The 21,173-nt window shown below is 38.3% G+C and overlaps 1 protein-coding gene across 1 annotated transcript in view; it reads right to left on the bottom strand.

Moving 5' to 3' along the window:
* The window catches only part of NEK11 (NIMA related kinase 11), a 121,381-nt gene that overhangs the window by 14,276 nt on the left and 85,932 nt on the right, over positions 1-21,173 (bottom strand). The window contains 4 exon segments of the mRNA XM_032630706.1: positions 180-298; positions 3,383-3,466; positions 6,735-6,813; positions 6,907-7,056. Coding sequence (XP_032486597.1) covers positions 180-298; positions 3,383-3,466; positions 6,735-6,813; positions 6,907-7,056 — 432 coding nt within the window.

The following is a 21,173-nucleotide window of genomic DNA, read 5'->3' as shown; positions in this document are numbered from 1 at the left end:
GCATCCAATAACCATCTATGGCTCAATAACCATCTTTTGAGGGAATGAGTGAATGAATAAATGAATAAACTGATAAATATGTGCATTTTCTTGTTGTGGTTTTTGCTTTTCTTCAGCAAGTTCCTCTAGAGCCCTGGGAAGCAGCCCAGGGCCCAGGGCACTAAGGGAAGGTCACTTACTTTAGCTTCCTGGCCTCCTCATCAGCTGCCTGGACCTTCCTCAGCCGCATCCTCTCTCTTGGTGTCATTTTCTGTACCTCAGACAGCGCCCACAGGGTCTGCAGGTGGATTTTTTCTGCCTATAGATAATAAAGGTTCCCATGTGCAACCCATACCAAACATGCTCAGAAAAATTAAACAAGTATTTTACAGAAGTATCATTACACTACTGAGAAGGGAAAAGCATCTCAAGACATGCCAAGTGAAAATTAATAAACTCTGGGTAGGTAATTAGCCAAGAAGGACTGTGGTTAATTGGCAATATTGTTTAAACTAGATTTTTGTTTAAAAGCAAATTATGTACTTTGCAAATTTCTGCTCATTTCATTGCTTATGACTGCTTTTCATAGTGCAAGACAAATTAGGAACTTGGCCATTAAGGAGTAAATAGACTGGCAGACTAATTCAACCATGTGGATAAGACACAATTTTGGAATTAGGCAGGGTTTGAATCCCATCTCTACCACTCATTAGCTCTGTAGCCTTGGGCAAGTTACTGAATTTCTCTGAACCCCAATTTTCTCATCCATAAAGAATGGGCTACCCTGAGTATTATATGAGATAATGTATGTACAGTGCCTGACATATAAAAGTATCCCAAAATGGTAGTATTATAATAGCTAAAAGTTATTGAATATGCCTTATCTTCTAGGCTTCATACAGTAGGTATTTTTATGGCAGCATGGCATAGTGATTAATTGCACAGTTAAGAACATTCTCTAGGTTCAAATCCTAGCTCCAGGCTACATGCTGTATGCCTTTGGGCAAGTTACTTGACCTCTCTATGATTGTTTAAATAATAATAATAATAGTACCTACTTTGTAGGGTTGTTGTGAGTTTAAATGAGTTAATTCATGCAAAGAGCTTATAGCAGAGCAAAGCATATGGTCATTACCCCTGAAAATGTTAGCCAATATTATTCGAGAGCCTCTTTCTTCAGTTAAAGAAATGTGCTTCCATTAACCATGTATTGAAAGGTCTGCAACCACATTCTCAATGGCATTTGCTTCTGTGCCTGGCTTGGTTAGGGCCCAATAGCGGAATGCCTTTTGCACTCAACTCCCTCCTTAAGAAACACTGTGAGGCGGGGACGGGGAGGGAGGATAAAAATCCCCAAGCACAAGTAAAACAGTTTTGTGATAAAAATCAACTTGTATGTAATCCACTGATAAATATTATAAACATGTATGTGGTAGATATGGGTGTATGTTTACACTTGTGTGAATACCTAAAGGAATAGACTTAACTAGTCACCAAAATGGGGATCATCTCACTGTGGTGAGATTTCAGTTGCTTTTTAACTATTTCTTTCATCTTTGGTATTGTCTGAATATTTTACATTAAAAATAGTATTGCTTCTTTAAGCAGACATAAAGCTATTTTCATCTTTATATTTCGTGTACATAGGAGGAGACAATATGAAAAGTCTGGGGTATATTCATATACTTAGATTGAATAATTGTCAAAATACATATATTTGTTAAATAAAAAACATTCAAGTTTTAAAATGTGTATAAGATGTCCCCACTTACATTAAAATATATGTACACAGGAAAAAAAAAAAAAAGAAAAGAAACACTATGAGGGCTTCCCTGGTGGCGCAGTGGTTGAGAGTCCTCCTGCCGATGCAGGGGACACAGGTTCATGCCCTGGTCCTGGAAGATCCCACATGCCGCGGCGCAGCTGGGCCCGTAAGCCATGGCCGCTGAGCCTGTACATCCGGAGCCTGCGCTCCGCAACGGGAGAGGCCACAACAGTGAGAGGTCCGCGTACCACAAAAAAAAAAAAAAAGAAAGAAAGAAAGAAACACTATGAGGAAACTGTAATGACCTCTGTAGGCAGTTCTCATCCCTCTAGAATACAGTTCAGACCAGAGCCTCCAGGGGCCATGCAGTTTTCAGGAATACACATGCTTTATTTTGTAAAACCAGATAGAGCCCCTCAAAACAGTCATAGATCTTGAAAATAACAGTGACGATTTGAAATCAATATCTCATAATGTGAAAGATCACCCAAAGAACTGGATTCAAGCACACTATAATTGTAAGCACAGTCAGGCAAACTGTTTCAAAACTGCAGTGCAAAATGATAGCTAACGTTAGTCCAGTATTTTAAAAATAAGATACCTACTACTCTCACATATCTTGTTAATAAAATAAAATGAGAAGTTCCAGGCATTCCTGAAAAAAATAGGTAGTAACCCAAGAAAACTAGGTTATAGGGGCATGCCTAAAGATGTATCTCCTGAGTTGCAGGGTATTTTAACTGGAGATCATGCATTAAACAAAGACTGAATACCTTTGATGGACCAGTTCCCTCAGTTTGAAAGTGGGGATGGAAAACAAACACGGCACAGTTGAGAAACCACTGGACTGGGGGTTAGAGAAGCATATTTGTGTAATTTGGCCTTGAAGATCAAGCTGATGAGGGCTACCATTCTCACTTCACTGCCCTGCACAGCTCTGGGAGGGACTGTCATTCTCATTGGAACAAAATTAAATAACATTTCTTCAGCAAAATTATAGATTTGGTCTTATCAGTGGTGACCCCTGGAGTTGTGCAGTACACAGCCTGCACAGCTGTACATGGCTGTTCTGACATAACCTAGTATTCTGGGCTCTTGTAAGCTATGGCATAGAAATTTTGAATAGGTATGAGAGACAAATGAGATCAGGAAAAAATTATGGCTCTTTGTAAAACACACATTCTCTAGTTCTTATGTATATCTCAAGAAAGTAAATTTTGGCTTATTTTCAATTGTCCCAGGACTCTACAGTGTCAGCTTTTCAATAGATACTCTGCCAGTTCCTGTTAAACAACCAACGTGTGAAAGCCATTTATGCTTAATCTGAATGTTCATTAGCATAAATATCACTAAACGTTTGAGAGATGAATTTCTCTATATACTTACAATGCAACTGCAGAGCTACCCTGCAGATCTGTAAGCTGTGCAGAGGTTTAAACTTTTATGATTTCAATTTACTACCACCTGGGGCGAAGGACTTTGGCACGTCAAGTTACTGAAGCTCCTTAATTTCTTGGCAAGACTTAAGTGAATTCTAGGATACTCCATGCTGTCAGCTTAGCACTAATATTTTTTAAGACAAATGCATTTAACATTTACACTCAGTGGGCTTTTTAAAAACAAAGCAATTACTTACACAGCATTAATTATATAAGCTGCCTCCTTCTGACGATTCAAATTCTGGTCTTCCAGGGTCATTTCCGAACATTGGCACATCAGGTGCTGAAAAAAAGAACAGCCGTAACATACCTTAAAGACTCCTCAGGGATGAAGAGGCATAAAATGACCAGTAGCCTTTTCTGATGTGTAGTACTACTGAGGCTTGAAATCAAACCCACTGGTAACTATTTTTCCTTCTGTAACAGGTCTAAAACATTACACAGCAGCTCCTGTGGGGTCAGGCTCCTGTCCATCTTTCCAACTTCATATTGCTCTGCCTGCTCTCTTGCTCCCGGTCACCCAGCCACAGGCAGGCCTTCCTTCAGCTCCAAGAACACACAGTTCTCTCCCACCTCAGGGACTGTAGTGGAGGATGTCTCTGCTCCCAGTGAAACCGAACAGGACCCTGTGAGGCTCCTGGGCACGAAAGCCTTTCTGTGTCCCCTATTTGTAGGGAATAGGCTTCAGCCTCCATGACTTTCCCTGAGTTCCAAAGGGTAGGTTCAAACAGTTGCTAATCAATGAAGGGAGGGAATGCAGAGAGAAGGGAGGAGCAGTTAAGAAACAATAGTGCAGCCTTGGGACAGGGTCCTGGTTCTGCCTCAAGGGATACACATAACAATACCTTTGAGTTCTTCTGCAGAACTAAAACCCCCAACAAATGGAGGATGTTAACTACTTGATGAAGCATTCTTCATTCTAGAGAGAAAGTCAGAGTTTGATAACCTGGAGAACCACAGAAGCTCATCAGGAGACCACCTGAGGCCAGATTAAAGGCCCTGCACACACCCTGATCCTTAACAGCAACCCTACCCTTGAACCACTGCTATAAAACTCCTCACCAAATCCCCCTGAGTTGGAACACACAGCTTTGAGGGCATGGGTCTTCTGTGTCCCCCTTTACCTGACAAAGCAATAAGCTATTCTTTTCTACTTCACCCAAAACTTTGTCTCCAAGATTTGATTCATCACTGGTGCACAGAGGCTGAGTTTCAGCATCACCAAGGCCAGGACTAGGGTGAGACAAGCAAGGCACTCACCTTAGGTACAAATTTAAGGGGCATAAAAAACTCAGTAACCAAGATAAATAATATTTTAATGCATTATTATTTTAAAAATCAACATTAATGACAAAAAGCCTTGGAGAATACAATAGCAAAAGTTTAAAAAGCGACAAGACCCGGTCCTGAACTTGCACCATTCTACCTCAGTTTCTAACCGAGCTGAACTTAGGTCTGCTCGCCAGCAAAGCCAATTTAATGATACCAGGTTGTGGCGAAGGAAAGTACAGCGTTTATTACAGGGCACCAAGCAAGAAGAATGGGTAGCTAATGTTCAAAAGACCAGAACTCCCTGATAGCTTTCAGGGAAAGGTCTTTAAAAGCAACATTTGGGGTGAGGGTTGCAGCTCATGGACTTTCTTCAGATTGGTTGGTGCTGAGGTAACAAGGTGGTGTTTTGGGAATCTTAATCATCAATCTCTGGTTCCAACCAGTCTGGGGTCTACATGCTGGTTTTCATCATATAGTCACCACCTGGGTAGGGGTCCTAGTTTCTGCAGAACAACTCAAACATATGAATTAAATTATTATATATATCCCTTGGGGAGGAACTAGCATTCTGTTTTATCACTGAACTGTTGTTGAGGCTATCATTACTTTTCTTGCTTGACTGCTTTTCTTTTGTTTCTACATTCCCTCAATTCTCTAATTAGTAACTACCTGAGTCTGTTTCTTGGAACTCAGGAAAGTCTTAGGAGACTAAAGCCTTTTTCTACAAACAGTGGACACTGTTTCAAGAAACAGTGGACATGGAGGGACTTTTATACCTGAGACGGCTCTGCAGGGTCCTGCTTGGTTTTAGCTCCACTTTCATCCTAGCCCCATTGGATCCTGTCCTTGAACGTTTGATATTTTGTTACTATGGACTTTTTTTTAGCATTACTTTTGATTTTTTTAAAAAACACTACATTGCAACATTATTTATCTGGATTACTGAGTTTTTGGTGTCCTCTTTAATTTTGCACCAGGGAAAATGCCTCATTTGTCTCACCCTAGTCCCAGGGGATCTATTGGATGCCTTTTGACTTTTTTGTTTGTTTTTTTGCTCACACACCCTTCATCGTGGTTTTGATCCCAACAACCAGCCTCTTTTCAGAAGTCTGCCCTCAGGCAAGTGGAGAGCTATACTCAGGGAGAACTGAAAGCACCAGGGACCTCCCACCACTTCCTCTTCTTGTCCTGCTTATCCCACGTCTTTAGTGCTTCCCCCTCCAGGGGACATCACCTAAGTCAGAGTTTTGTACGAGCCACTCCCTGTGATCACAACCCTCTCCCTCAGGCTCTTTGTAGGGCACGCTGCTTCTCACCATCTCACTGATGTCACAATGTCACCTGCTCCTTCTCTGACCACCAAAGCCCTTCCCTTCCCTTATTTCACAGCATGCTATATTTCTTCCTAGTTCTTCTGATAGTTTACAATTATTTTATTTACTTGCTTACATTTTCTTGGTTACTGGGTCCTCTTACTAGCAGCCAAGCTTCAAAAAGACAGGAGCCATATCTGTTCCTATCATTTTGGCACCCCCCAGTGTCAGTACAGTGCCAGAGCTCAACTCATGACTGCACATCAAGTCAGCATCCCTGTTTCCTGTGCCTGAGAACTGGACACTGATGAAAAGATGTGCCCATTTGTGAAGGTGAATGGCTGCTCTGTGGGTCCACTTAAAACTATTCATAAAAATTAAAGGAAATCTGCCCAAGGGATTTGTATTATAAAAGCCTATGAAGTCTAAAAACAAGGAAACAAACAAACAAAAAAACATCCTGAGAGGACACCATTTGCTTTTTGCTTACCATTAAAGGCAGATTCTCTGCATCGAAATTTTTAATCTACAGGAAAACAAAATAAACTCAGCTAATCAATAAAAAGTATTAGTAGGATACAAAATAAGGAATGGAATAATAAAGGCCCAATGAAACCCCCAGATTTTGTATCATTAGTAGTACATTCTTGCACTAGCAGGGATACACGTACAAAGGTAAGAGGTAGAGGTAAGATTTGTAAGCCAAGAGCTCTAAGGGTGGATGCTGCAGTTAGGCAAAAAATCACAATCCAAACTTCTCACATCTGGGGCACCAGGGAGCTGGAGTTCACACACCTTCCTTGGCAGAGATTGCCTACTAATAATTTCCCCCAACTTTTAAAAAAAACCTTGTTTCTCCTTTCTGACTGATTCTTGCTGCATCTTATTCCCACAGCACATCTACAAGTCCTAGAAGGTATATAAATGCTAATATGTGCTTCCAGGTATCCCTTTCATTTTAAATACCTGTAGTTGTTCAGCAATGTAAGGAATTTTTAAAATTTCTATAGCAAATGGTCTCAATGAAGGACTCTTATTCAACATGCTGTAATGTTTAAAAAGAAAATTATTGTTCAAATGAACTAAAATATAAGTACAATTTAAAATTGCTTCTGCAGCAATACATTTCTTTCCGTACCTTTCCATGATGGCATTAAGCTGTCTTGGGTATCTCTCAGGGAGAGAAGGAGTGTCGCCTTCAACAATTTTTAAAACGATGGATAAGAAATTGGAGCCAGTGAATGCATGATTCATACAGCACATCTCATACAAAATGCATGCCAGAGACCTGAAGACACAAAGAATTTGAATGAGGAATAAATGTCCTCTTTTAAATTTGATCATCATACAAAACCTCAGATGTGTTAAGGCATTGGTTGTGAGGCACTAACATACACTTTGTTTTCTATTTAGATACATGCTTACTAAAAAAAAAGGAAAAAGTGAAAAAAGAAAGCACAAAATGTAAGTCTGAATGAACACTTTTTGTCAGAGGAGAGCAAACAATCCAACAGGAATATGCCTACACATAGTAGGGACTCAATAAATATTTGATGAAGGTAGTAAGAAATTTTTGAATCAACCTCTTTGAAGGAAAAGTAAAATGCAGGTAAATATTGTCTTCCTAAGGCAGTTCAATTAATGTTATATATGCAAAATAAAATTTAAATTTATTAGCCTAGCCTTCCCTCTAATGTGTATCCAAGCATTCTGAAAAGGAAGCTGGCATCTTTATTAGTTTTCTAAATAGAATCCATTTGCAAGTAGAGTGGGAGAGTGGCTGCCTGCAGCACTCATTAATGTGTATAATTCTCCCTTCAGGAGTATGAAACAATATTAAAGTTCTAGATCAGTCCAACACTAATTTGTGTTAACTATGCAAATCAGTCATCTCTAAACTAGCAGAAAAATCTTTTAAATAATCTACATCATTAAGAAAACCAAGGAGAAATTTCTGCCTGAACTGAGTGTTAAGAAAGAACTTTTCTCCTGAATAATGGGTTATTTTTATCTTCTAGCTATTCTGAATTATATAACTAGCCAGGTCTCCCTTTTCTTATTATTTGCTTGAAAGATCAGAAATAAATTTGCCGTTGACCTTGTGTAAGCTGTGTTTTATATAACTTCAAACACTGTCCTGCTTTCTCATGAAAGGCAAGATATATATCAATACATACATACATGAATACCATCATTTTAACCATTTTGTGGGTGTTCAAGAAAATTCTGGATATATACACTGAAAGCGTTTCTGTTCCAGTAAATAATAATAACACTAAAAATTTCAAACGGATTGGTACTTTACATATTACAAAGCACTTTCATATATATCTCAACAGAGCATCATAACTTCCCAGTGTCATGGAGCCAATATTATATTTTTCCCATTTTATACATGATGAAACTGGCTCAGAGAAGTTAAGTGACTTGGCCAAGGTCACACAAGTGGCCCTGATTGACTCTTGAATTATGTATTTTTCTTTCCAAATCCGAGACTATTTCCATTATAGAATGCTAGAAAGAGGCAGACATTAGGAGAAATCTCATGATATTGACTAGAACACCAAGATCAATGTCAACCTTATAAATTATGAAAATTATTTGAAGCTCAATAAATTTTCATCCATCCGTAAGACTATTAAATGGTATTTGGTATAGTAGCACATATTTAGATTTCTATACCCAGAAAAACAATTTCCTTCAAATAAAGGTGAAATAAAGACATTTTTAGACCAAGAAAAACTGAGAGAATTCATGCCAGCAGGAAAGCACTAAAATCCTAAAAGGGTATTCTTCCAAAAGAAGAAAGATGATCCCAGACAGAAACAAGGAGTGAAAGAAGGAATGAAGAGCACTGGAAAAAGTAATTTTCTGAATATGTTTAAATCAACATTAACTCTATAAAACTTAACTATCTTATGGGATTTAAAATTATGTGGAATAACATTTCATGACAAAAATAATGCAAAAGACAGAAGAGGGTAAATGGAGTTAAAGTATCATAAGGTCATAATATTACTGGGAAAGTGGTAAAAGCAGTAATTTTTACTAGACTGTAATAAGTCAAGAATGCATGTTATAACTGCTAGGATTACCACCAAAAAAATAGTAAAATAATGTATAACTGAAAAGAATAAAACTAACAAGTTACTAGAGGGAAAAAATATCAAATAACAAAATTCAAATTAAAAAAAAGCAAGAGGGACTTCCCTGGGGGCGAGTGGTTAAGAATCCAACTGCCAATGCAGGGGACATGGATTCGAGCCCTAGTCCAGGAAGATCCCACATGTTGCGGAGCAACTGATGCCTGTGCACAACTACTGAGCCTGTGCTCTAGAGCCTGTGAGCCACAACTACTGAGTCTGTGTACCACAGCTACTGAAGTCCATGTGCCTAGAGCCTGTGCTCCACAACAAGTGAAGCCGTAATGAGAAGCCTGCGCACCACAACAGAGTAGCCCCCGCTCACCACAACTAGAGAAGGCCCGCGAGCAGCGATGAAGACCCAACACAGCCAAAAATAAATAAATAAATTTATTTTAAAAATAAAAAAAATTTAAAAAGCAAGAAAGGACAGAAAAAGGAACATAAAACAAGTGGTATGTGAAGACTAAAAAAGAAGACAAATTGTCATTAAGCATTTCAACATGATTGTATACATTAAAAAGGTCAAAAGACACTACAAGCTATTAGAATTCACAATTGAATTTAGCAAGTTGTTGGATACAAAGGTCGTTTCTATAAGCCTACAGTAAACACATTTTAAAAACAAAATTAAAAATGTCATTTACATTAACATCACAAAATGTCAAATATGTAGGAATAAATCAAACGTAAGATGTGCAAGACCCTACACTGTAACCTCAGTACATTACCGAGAGAAACTAAAGAAGATCTAAAGAAAAGAAAAAAAAATAGGGAGGGATAGATCCACACTCTTGGATTGGAAGGTTCAATTTATGAAGATGTCCATTTTTCCAAGAACGATCTAGTACAATATTGATTCAAATCCTAGCACACTTTTTTGTGGGAGTTGACAAGCTGATTCTAAAGTTTACATGGAAATGCAAAGGGACAAGGGTAGCCAAGGCAACTGAAGAAGAACAAATTTGGAGGTCTTGTATTACCAAACAGCAAGATTTATTATGAAGTTTCATTTCTTATGAAAGTATGATATTGGCGAGGAAGAAAAAATAGACCAGTAGAACAAAATAGAGGGCTCAAAAACAGATCTGCATGTATTCAATCACTTGACTAATGCAAAGATGAACTGCACTGTGGTAGAGGAAAAGAGGATCTTTTTAATAAATTATGCTAGGCCAATTGAATAACCATATGGAAAATATTGTATATTGACTCCTGTCTCACATCATACACATGCACAAAAATCAATTATAGGTGGATCTAACTGAAAGATAAAATCATAAAATTTTTAAGAGAAAACAGGTACATGTCTTCCTGATCTTGGCATAAGCAAAGATTTTTTAAATAAAATGCAAAAAGCACTAACAATAAAGTTAGGGACTGATAAGATGGACTTCATTAAAATTATAAACTTCTGTTCACAAAAAAACACCATTTGGAAGGTAAAAATGAAGATACAGAGTGGGAAAAGATATTTGCAATTCAAATATCCATCTAAGACTGGTATCCAAAAAATTCCATAAATCAAACAATCAATCTTCTACAAATCAATAAGAAAAAGGAGAGAATCCAAGAGAAAAATGGCCAAAAGATTTGAAGAGACACTAAATGACCCCAAGTCATGAGATGTTTAACATTATTAGTCATTAAGGAAATCAAAATTAAAACCACAGTGCACAGTCATCAGAATGGCTAAAATGAAAAAGGCAATTATCAAGTCAGTACCTGTTAGGTTTCGAAAGAGTTTTCTTGAAAAGAAGAAAGGGTAGGGCTATACACTAATATAATCATCAGATTGAACCAAATACTTTTACCTGTGTGGGTATGTATAAAATATTTGTGTGCTGTGAACTGCCCCAATATACTTCTTATTTCCCCAGAGAAGAGTCTAATTCTAACTTCAAGAAGTTTTCTTATACTGACACAATATAGAGCTACAAAGGACTATCAAGATTTGCTAATTCCAAATTCTCACTGTATTGATGAGAAACCAAAGTTCAGAGAGAGGGAAGGACTTTGCCTGGAAAGGTGCCATGTTAGAACAGCTTGTTTGATACTGGTACTAGTTCTCATTCAATATTTCTTAAAAATGTTTTCTAAAAAATTTATATTGACTACCCCCTGCTATATAATCTATTGTATAGGTAATAATTTGAACACTGAAAAAAAATACATTAAATTCATAGGTCCAAGAGGTAGAGGCTATCCAGGCACCCACACATACTCTTCTGAGGATGTCACTCAGCCTTGTGGGCTCTTAGTCTTCTTCAGGACTTGAGCTGAAGCAGAACAAAGCCAGACAATCTCTCCTGGCTCTGCCAGGTCTGAACAGTTAGATGGGAGCAATGATCCCTGACCCAGGACACTTTGAGCTGTCTTGGGAGCAGACTTTTATATTGTTTCCACCCATAATACAAATGGCAACAATAACAACGATAATAATAATGAAAATGATAGCTGAAATTTTAATGATGGTGTTTATTATAAGCCAGGCACCCTGTTCTATGTTCCCTACATACTCAAACTAATTTAATCATCCTCACAACAGTCCTAATGAAGTATGAACTATTATTATCATTCCCATTTTCGAGATGAGGAAACCCTAAAACTGGGTAAATTGTTCAAGGTTCCATACTGAGTGGGTGGTAAGGCTAGTACCGCAACACAGGCTGTCTGGCTCTAGAGACAGAAACTCTATGCTGACTCTTAGTGCTGTACCAATCAGAGCATTTCAGGTCCTTAAGGATGTCCTTCAGTAGGAAATCTTGGCTAGCCCTGAGAGAAGCCTTTCAGGCAGAGGTTGACTTCCCTGATTTCAGGTCCCATCTGGAACCATAATCCACCATCAAAGATCCCTGGGGCTTTAGACAAGCCATGCAGTGTATCAGACCCCAGCAAATATAGAAAACACAGACAACTAGATGTTCTGGGGCAGAAGGAAAGGAAGGCAGGCAAGTTTGGCCTTTGCTTTTCTGTTGCTTGGCAGGGAAAGAGGGTTAGTGGTCTATTAAGCACAGTGAGTTGATCACAAAGTCAAACCCTAGTTTTATGGAGACATAATTCTACCTGAGTCATACTTGATGAATATATTGAGGATTATAAAAAGATGTGGAATTATCTGGCTAGACAGACTACAGAACAATTAGATCTAGAGAACAACTCAGTAATCAATTTTGATGCAAAACTATTCTTTTTTGGAAATCCTCTCAGCTACACTGAAGGCATGCTGCTTTCCATTTACCTATTTTATTTTGATCTACTGATATTTGCTGGGCTGGAGCACATGGAAAAGACTTCATTTATTACCCAGTAACTTGTGGAAAGGGACCTGCTATGGTCCCAGTGCACATGCCTGGCATGGGAGCCAGTAACTGAAATATGAGACAATCTGGTTGTAGAAACTACCATGACACTTGGAGCAAAAGATTTTTTGATTATCCTGTACCAGTTTTACAATCTATTTTCTATGAATACTTTTTATTCTAATAACTATATGTCTGTGTATCTGTATGTCTATGTTTTAATTTTCTCCAGTTTCTAACCAGGCATTTCTACATGGGAATAATTACATTATCTCAAGCTCATCACTTCTATCCTTTTTGAAGACTTTTCTCTTATTTGACTCCCAGGTCTTAAATATGGCAATGCAAGAGCAGGGAAGGGTGGGGGGCCGGGAGACTAATTGAAAAAAACAAAAGGTATATTTAACTTAGAAGTCTGTAATTTGCATTCCTTTCTTTTTCCAAGATAGAGCCAACTGTGAAGAAGTAAGCAAATAAATCCCTGAGGGGGTGAATGTGGCAGTGAAAGGGAAAACTGGGATCAGGTGAGAGCAAAACAAATTATACCTGAATTCCATAAACTTGCCATCTGTCCAAGTTCAACAGAACTGCCCAGTGGATTTCTGAAGCACAGATTGATAATAAATTGCAAATTTAACTCCGACTTTGTCTTGTCTCAAGGTAATTAAATTTACCCTTTGAAACCTGCCCTGACTCTGCAAAGAGAAACCTACCACACAGTGGTGCATGACTCTGGTTAGGGCAATTTTATTGATCTTCTAGATAATATTTTTACTTGATGTAATCCTAACATATCCATCTAGAAAAGAGTATACATAATTCATGCAGGCGAATAAATAGAGTAATAGAAATTTAATACAAGAGTAGCAGGCTTTGCTTTAGTGTGTTACCCTAAATAAAAGTCTTTACCGTGGTAATGTTGAATATCAACAAAAACTCAGTCTAGATATGATAAACAACACTGAGCTGCTTGAACAAATTTTAAGAAGCATATTATGTTAATAACTAATGTTTATTAAGGGCCCATCACATCCCAGAACCTCTATCAGTTCTTCCCAAGCTTTCATACGCATACAACAAATCTACCAAGGAATTTGTTAGAATGCTGATTCTGAGTATTTGGGGGGAAATGGTGGTTACACTGGAGCATAGTTTCTGTATCTTCCTTGAATCCCCATGTAAAACAGAGCAGCTAGATAGAAAAACTATAATCCAGGGCCAACATTTTCAACAAAGTTAGGTGACAATGTGTCTCCTTGAAACTCAAGGTACAAGTACATGGAGACAAACCACAATTACCACATGACCTGCACAATAACAGCATCTGTGTGAGAAGAAGCAGAGAGAGTCAATGGAGTGATTGAAGGACCCAACAATAGAAGACCCTCAAAACAGTCAACAGGTACTCACTGAAAAGCACAGGAGGCCAATCTAAGAACAGCAGCTAAAACTCATAGAAGTTCTGCCCAATCCAAAAGCAGGGTGAATGCAAGAAAACCTTAGGGTAAGGCCTGAAGGGGCTGAAGCAGAATAGCTCAGGACTATCCAGTAGAACTTTCTGCAATGATGGAAATGTTCTGAATTTCGGACTACAATAACCACTAGCCACATGTGGCTATTGACCACTTAAAACATGGCTAATGTGTCTGAGGAATGGAATTTTTAAAAAAGTATTTAAAAGGAAAAGTGAATGCAGGTGCGCTCACCCCTTTTTACAAGAACACTGGAATCACAACTAACTGCTGAACAACCATTGATTAAAAAAACGCTGGAACCTACCATAAAAGACACCCAACATCCAAAGACAAAGGAACAGCCACAAAAAGATGGTAGGAGGGGCACAATCGCAATAAAATCAAATCCCATACCCGCCGGGTGGGTTACCCACAAACTGGAAAACAGTTATACCCCAGCTCTCCCACTGGCGTGAAAGTTCTGAGCCCTATGTCAGGCTTCCCAGCCTGTGGGCCCGGCAATGGGAGGAGAATTCCCAGAGAATCTGGCTTTGAAGGCCTGTGGGATTTGACTGCAGGACTTCCACAGGACTGGGGGAAACAGAAACTCCACTCTTGGAGGGCACACACAAGGTCTTGTATGCACCAGGACCAAGGGAAAAAACAGTGACCCCATAAGAGACTTGGCCTACCTGCTCAGCAGACCTACCTGCTAGTATTAGACAGTCTCCTGCAGAGGCAAGAGGTGGCTGTAGCTCACAGCAGAGACAAATACATTGGCAGCAGCAGTTCTAGGAAGTATCCATTGGTGTGAGCCCTCCTGGAGGCTGCCATTAGCCCCAAAAAACAGCCTGTAGGCTCCAGTGCTGGGACACCTCAGGCCAAACAAGAAAGAGGGAGGGAACACAGCCCCACCCATAAGCAGACAGGGGATTAAAGTTTTATTGTGCACAGCCCTGCCCACCAGGGACAAGACCCAGCCCTACCCACCACCAGTCCCTCCCATCAGGAAGCTTGCATAAGCCTCTTGGATAGCCTCATCGACCAGAGGGCAGACAGCAAAAGCAAGAAGAACTACAATCCTGCAGCCTGTGGAACAGAAACCACAATCACAGAAAGTTAGAAAGAATCAAATGGCAGAAGAATATGTCCCAGATGAAGGAAAAAGCTAAAACCCCAGAAAAACAATTAAGTGAAGTGGAGATAGGCAACCTTCCAGAAAAAGAATTCAGAATAATGATAGTGAAGATGATCCAGGATCTTGGAAAAAGAATGGAAGCAAGGATTGAGAAGGTGTAAGGAATGTTTAACAAAGACCTAGAAAACTAAAGAACAAACAAACAGAGATGAGCAATACAATAACTGAAATTAAAAATACACTAGAAGGAATCAATAGTAGAATAACTGAAGCAGAGGAATGAATAAGGGACCTGGAAGACAGAATGGTGGAAATCACTGCTATGGAACAGAATAAAGAAAAAAGAATGAAAAGAAATGAAGACAGTCTAAGAGATTTCTGGGACAACATTAAATGCACCAACATTTGCATTATAGGCATCCCAGAAGGAGAAGAGAGAGAGAATGGACCTGAGAAAATATGTGAAGAGATAATAGCTGAAAACTTCCCTAACATGGGAAAGGAAACAGTCAATCAAGTCCAGGAGTGCAGAGAGTCCCAGGCAGCATAAACCCAAGGAGGAACACACCGAGACACATAGTAATCAAATTGACAAAAATCAAAGACAAGGAAAAAATATTAAAAGCAACAAGAGAAAAATGGCAAATAACATACAAGGGAACTCCCATAAGGTTATCAGCTGATTTCTCAGCAGAAATTCTGCAGGCCAAAAGGGAGTGGCATGTTATACTTAAAGTGATGAAAAGGAAGTCTCTACCCAGCAAGGCTCTCATTCAGATTTGACAGAAAAATCAAAAGCTTTACAGACAAGCAAAAGCTAAGAGAATTCAGCACCACCAAACAATGTCTAATGTCTAAAGGAAGTTCTCTAGGCAGGGAAAGAGACCAGCAACTTAAAACAACCTTGCACATATATAGACTGTTATATCGAAACCTCATGGGAACAGCAAACCCAAAAACTACAATAGATACAGACACAAAAAAGAAAAAGCAACCCGAAAACCATACTAAAGATGGTCTTCAAACCACAAGAGAAGAGAACAAAAGAGAAAGGGAAGAAAAAAGACTTACAAAACCAAACCCAAAACAATTTAAAAAATGGCAATAGGAACGTACATATCAATAATTACCTTAAATGTATATGGATTAAATACTCCAACCAAAAGACATAGACTGGCTGAATGGATACAAAAACAAGACCCATATATATGATACCTACAAGAGACCAACGTCAGACCTAGAGACACACACAGACTGAAACTGAGGGGATGGAGGAAGGTATTCCATGCAAATGGAAATCAAATGAAAGCTGGAGTAGCACTACTTATATCAGACAAAATAGACTTTAAAATAAAGACTGTTACAAGAGACAAGGAAGGACACTACATAATGAGCAAGGGATCAATCCAAGAAGAAGATACAACAACTGTAAATATATATGCACCCGACATAGGAACACCTCAATATATAAGACAAATACTACCAGCCACAAAGGGAGAAATCAACAGTAACACAGTAATAGTAGGGGACTTTAACACCACACTTTCATCAATGGACAGATCATCCAGAGAGAAAATCAATAAGGAAACACAGAACTTAAATGACACATTTGATCAGATGAACTTAATTGATATTTATACAGCAATCCATCCAAAAGCAGCAGAATACACATTCTTCTCATTTGCACATGGAACAATCTCCAGTATTGACCACATGCTGGGCCAAAAAGCAAGCCTCAGTAAATTTAAGAAAATTAAAATCATATCAAGCATCTTTTCTGACCACAATGCCATGAGATTAGAAATAAACTACAAGAAAAAAAAACTGTAAAAAAAAAAAAGAAAACACAAACACGTAGAGGCTAAACAATATGCTACTAAACAACCAATGGATCATTGAAGAAACCAAAGAGGAAATCAAAAAATACCTAGAGACAAATGAAAATGAAAGCACAATGATTCAAAACCTGTGGGATGCAGCAAAAGCAGTTCTAAGAGGGAAGTTTATAGAAAGACAATATTACCTCAGGAAATAAGAAAATGTCAAATAAACGACCTAACTTTACACCTAAAGCAACTAGAGAAAGAAGAACAAACAAAACCCAAAGTTAGCAGAAGGAAAGAAATCATAAAGGTCAGAGCAGAAATAAGTGAAAAAGAGACAAAACAATAGCAAAGATCAATGAAACTAAAAGCTGATTCTCTGAAGAGATAAACAAAGTTGATAAACCTTTAGCCAGACACATCAAGAAAAATGGGAGAGAGCTTAAATCAGCAAAATTAGAAATGAAAAAGGAGGTGTTACAACTGACACCATAGAAATACAAAGGATCATAAGAGACTACTAAAAGCAACTGTATGCCAATAAAAGGGACAACCTGGAAGAAATGGACAAATTCTTACAAAGGTACAATCTCCCAAGACTGAACTAGGAAGAAATAGAAAATATGAACAGATCAATCACAAGCACTGAAACTGTGATTAAAAAACTCCCAACAAACAAAAGGCCAGGACCTGATGGCTTCATAGGCAAATTCTATCAAACATTTAGAGACGAGCAAACATCTATCCTTCTGAAACTGTTCCAAAAATTTGCAGAGGAAGGAAAACTCCCAAACTCCTTCTGTGAGGCCACCAACACATTTGGTATTCTATGAGGATACCAAAACCAGACAAAGATACTACAAAAAAAGAAAATTAGAGACCAATATCACTGATGAATAGAGATGAAAACATCCTCAGCAAAATAATAGCAATCCAAATCAACAATATATTAAAAGGATCATACACCATGATCAAGTGGGATTTATCCCAGAGATGCAAGGATTTTTTGATACCTGCAAATCAATCACTGTGATACACCACACCAACAAACTGAAAAATAAAAACCATATGATCATCTCAATAGATGCAGAAAAAGCTTTTGACAAAATTCAACACCCATTTATGATAAAAATTCTCCAGAAAGTAGGTATAAAGGAAACCTACCTCAACATAATAAAGGCCATATATGACAAACCTACAGCTAACATCATACTCAATGGTGAAAAGCTGAAAGCATTTCCTCTAAGATCAGGAACAAACAAGGATGTCCAGTCTCACCACTTTTATTCAACATAGTTTTGGAAGTCCTAGCTATGGCAATCAGAGAAGAAAAAGAAATAAAAGGAATACAAATTGGAAAAGAAGAAGTAAAACTGTCACTGTTTGCAGATGACATGATACTACACATAGAAAATCCTAAAGACACTACCAGAAAACTACTGGAACTCATCAATGAATTTGGTCAAGTTGCAGGTTACAAAATTAATACACAGAAGTGCATTTCTATACACTAACAATGAAAGATCAGAAAGAGAAATTCAAGAAACAATCCCATTTACCATCACATCAAAAAGAATAAAATACCTAAGAATAAACCTACCTAAGGAGACAAAAGCCTGTAATCCAAAAACTATAAGACGCTGATGAAAGAAATTGAAGACAACACAAGCAGATGGAAAGATATACCATGTTCTTGGATTGGAAGAATCAATATTGTCAAAATGACTATACTACCCAAGGAAATCTACAGATTCAATGAAATCCCTATCAAATTACGAATGGCATTTTTCACAGAACAAAATATCTTAAAATTTGTGTAGAGGGGCTTCCCTGGTGGCACAGTGGTTGAGAGTCCGCCTGCCGATGCAGGGGACATGGGTTCATGCCCCGGTCCGGGAAGATCCCTCATGCCGTGGAGCAGCTGGGTCCGTGAGCCATGGCCGCTGAGCCTGCGCATCCTGAGCCTGTGCTCTGCAACAGGAGAGGCCACAACAGTGAGAGGCCCGCGTACCGCAAAAAAATAAACAAATAAAATAAAATTTGTATAGGGACACAAAAGACCCCGAATAGCCAAAACAATCCTGAGAAATAAAAATGGAGCTGAAGGAATCAGGCTCCCTGGCTTCAGACTGTACTACCAAGCTACAGTCATCAAAATAGTACAGTACTGGCCCAAAAATAGAAATACAGATCAGTGGAACAGGATAGAAAGCCCAGAAATAAATCCATGTTCCTATGGTCAACTAATCTACGACAAAGGAGGCAAGAGTAAACAATGGTGGAAAGACAGTCTCTTCAATAAATGGTGCTGGGAAAACTGGACAGGTACAAGTAAAAAAATGAAATTAGAACATTCTTTAGCACCATACACAAAAATAAGTTCAAAATGGATTAAAGACCTAAATGTCAGACCAGACACTATAAAACTCTTAGAGGAAAACATAGGCAGAACACTCTGACATAAATTGCAGCAATATCTTTTTTGACCCACCTCTCAGAGTAATGGAAGTAAAAACAAAAATAAACAAGTGGGACCTAATTATACTTAAAAGTTTTGCACAGCAAAGGAGACCATAAACAAAATGAAAAGAAGAGAAAATATTTGCAAATGATGTGACCAAGAAGGGATTAGTCTCCAAAATTTACAAACAGCTCATGTGGCTTAATATCCTCAAATCAAACAACCCAATCAAAATATGGGCAGAAGACCTGAATAGATATTTCTCCAAAGAAGACATACAGATGGCCAAGAGGCAAATGAAAAGATGTTCAACATCACTAATTATTAGAAAAATGTAAATCAAAACTACAGTGAGATATCACCTCACACCAGTCAAAATGGCTATCATCAAAAAATCCACAAACAGTAAATGCTGGAGAGGGTGTGGAGAGAAGAGAACCCTCCTACACTGTTGGTGGGAATATAAATTGGTACAGCCACTATGGAGAACAGTATGGGGGTCCCTTAAAAAACTAAAAATAGAGCTACCATATGATCTGGCAATCCCACTCCTGGGCATATATGCAGAGAAAAACATGGTTCGAAAGGATACATGCACCCCAATGTTCATTGCAGCACTGCTTACAATAGTCAGGACATGGAAGCAACCTAAATGTCCATCTACAGAGGAATGGATAAAGAAGATGTGGTACATACATACAATGGAATATTACTCAGCCATTAAAAAGAGTGAAATAATGCCTTTTGCAGCAACATGGATGGACCTAGAGACTGTCATACTGAGTGAAGTAAGTCAGACAGAGAAATATTGTATGTTACTGCTCATATGTGGAATCTTAAAAAAAGATACAAATGAACTTATTTACAAAACAGAAACAGACTCACAGACTTACAGAATGAACTCATGTTTCCCAGGGGAGAAGGTGGGGGGAGAGATAGTTAAAGAGTTTGGCATTGATTTGTACACACTGCTATATTTAAAATGGATAACCAACAAGAACCTACTGTATAGCACAGGGAACTCTGCTCAATATTATGTAACAAGCTAAATAGGAAAATAATTTGAAAAAGAGTAGATACATGTATATGTATAACTGAATCACTTTGCTGTATACCTGAAACTAACACAACATTGTTAATCGGCTATACTCCAATATAAAATAAAAAGTTTAAAAAAATCCAAACTGAAAAAAAAAAAAAGTGAATGCAATCCTTCTGCTATATCATCCCAACATTCTACCATGTTTTGGGGGAGAGTCATAAAATTTTAGAAACAAAGTTTGGGTGAATTTCAGATCCTGCTCATATCAGCTCTTTCTAATTACTTTCTTCCCCAATTGAGCTTTACAACGTCTGAAGGAAGGTCAGCTCTTCGCCCTTCCCCATGGTGGTCCCATGCCCTCCACACCCTAAGCATCTGGTCACAGAAGAACTGAGGACAAGACCAACAGCAGGGGTAGAGAGAAGGCAAGGAAGATCACAAGGGGGCAGAGGGTAAATAAAAGGGAAAGATTTTTTGCATCTTTAGCTATCCTTGGGGACATGGTCATAGACTCCATACAAACCATAAAGTCTGGGAAATAAACATGGACAGTGTTCAAAGCTGGGTCGAGAAGCGGGTTGGCAACAATGATGAAAGCATCTTTCCACCACCAACTGTTACTAACTCAGTCCCCCACTGAACAGAGGCTGGATGTGGCAACAGCATGCGTTGCTCATGTGGCATAAGAGACTTCACACTTTGGAATCTAAAAAAAAAGGTACAAATGAACTTATTTACAGAGAAACAGAGTTTCAGATATAGAAAACAAATTTATGGTTACCAGAGGGTAAGTGGGGGGAGGGATAAATTGGGAGATTGGGATTGACATATACACACTACTATACATAAAATAGATAATAAGAACCTGCTGTGTAGCACAGGGAACTCTACTTAATACTCTGTAATGGCCTATATGGAAAAAATAATCTAAAAAAAGAGTATATATATATCTATATCTATATCTATCTATATATATATATGTATATATATATATAGCTGATTCACTTTGCTGTACACCTGAAACTAACACAACATTGTAAAT

Source organism: Phocoena sinus, chromosome 4, assembly GCF_008692025.1.
Source record: "Phocoena sinus isolate mPhoSin1 chromosome 4, mPhoSin1.pri, whole genome shotgun sequence".
Lineage (NCBI taxonomy): Eukaryota > Metazoa > Chordata > Mammalia > Artiodactyla > Phocoenidae > Phocoena > Phocoena sinus.
Note: the sequence above shows the minus strand (reverse complement) of the source record. Positions and strands in the feature narration are given on the sequence as shown.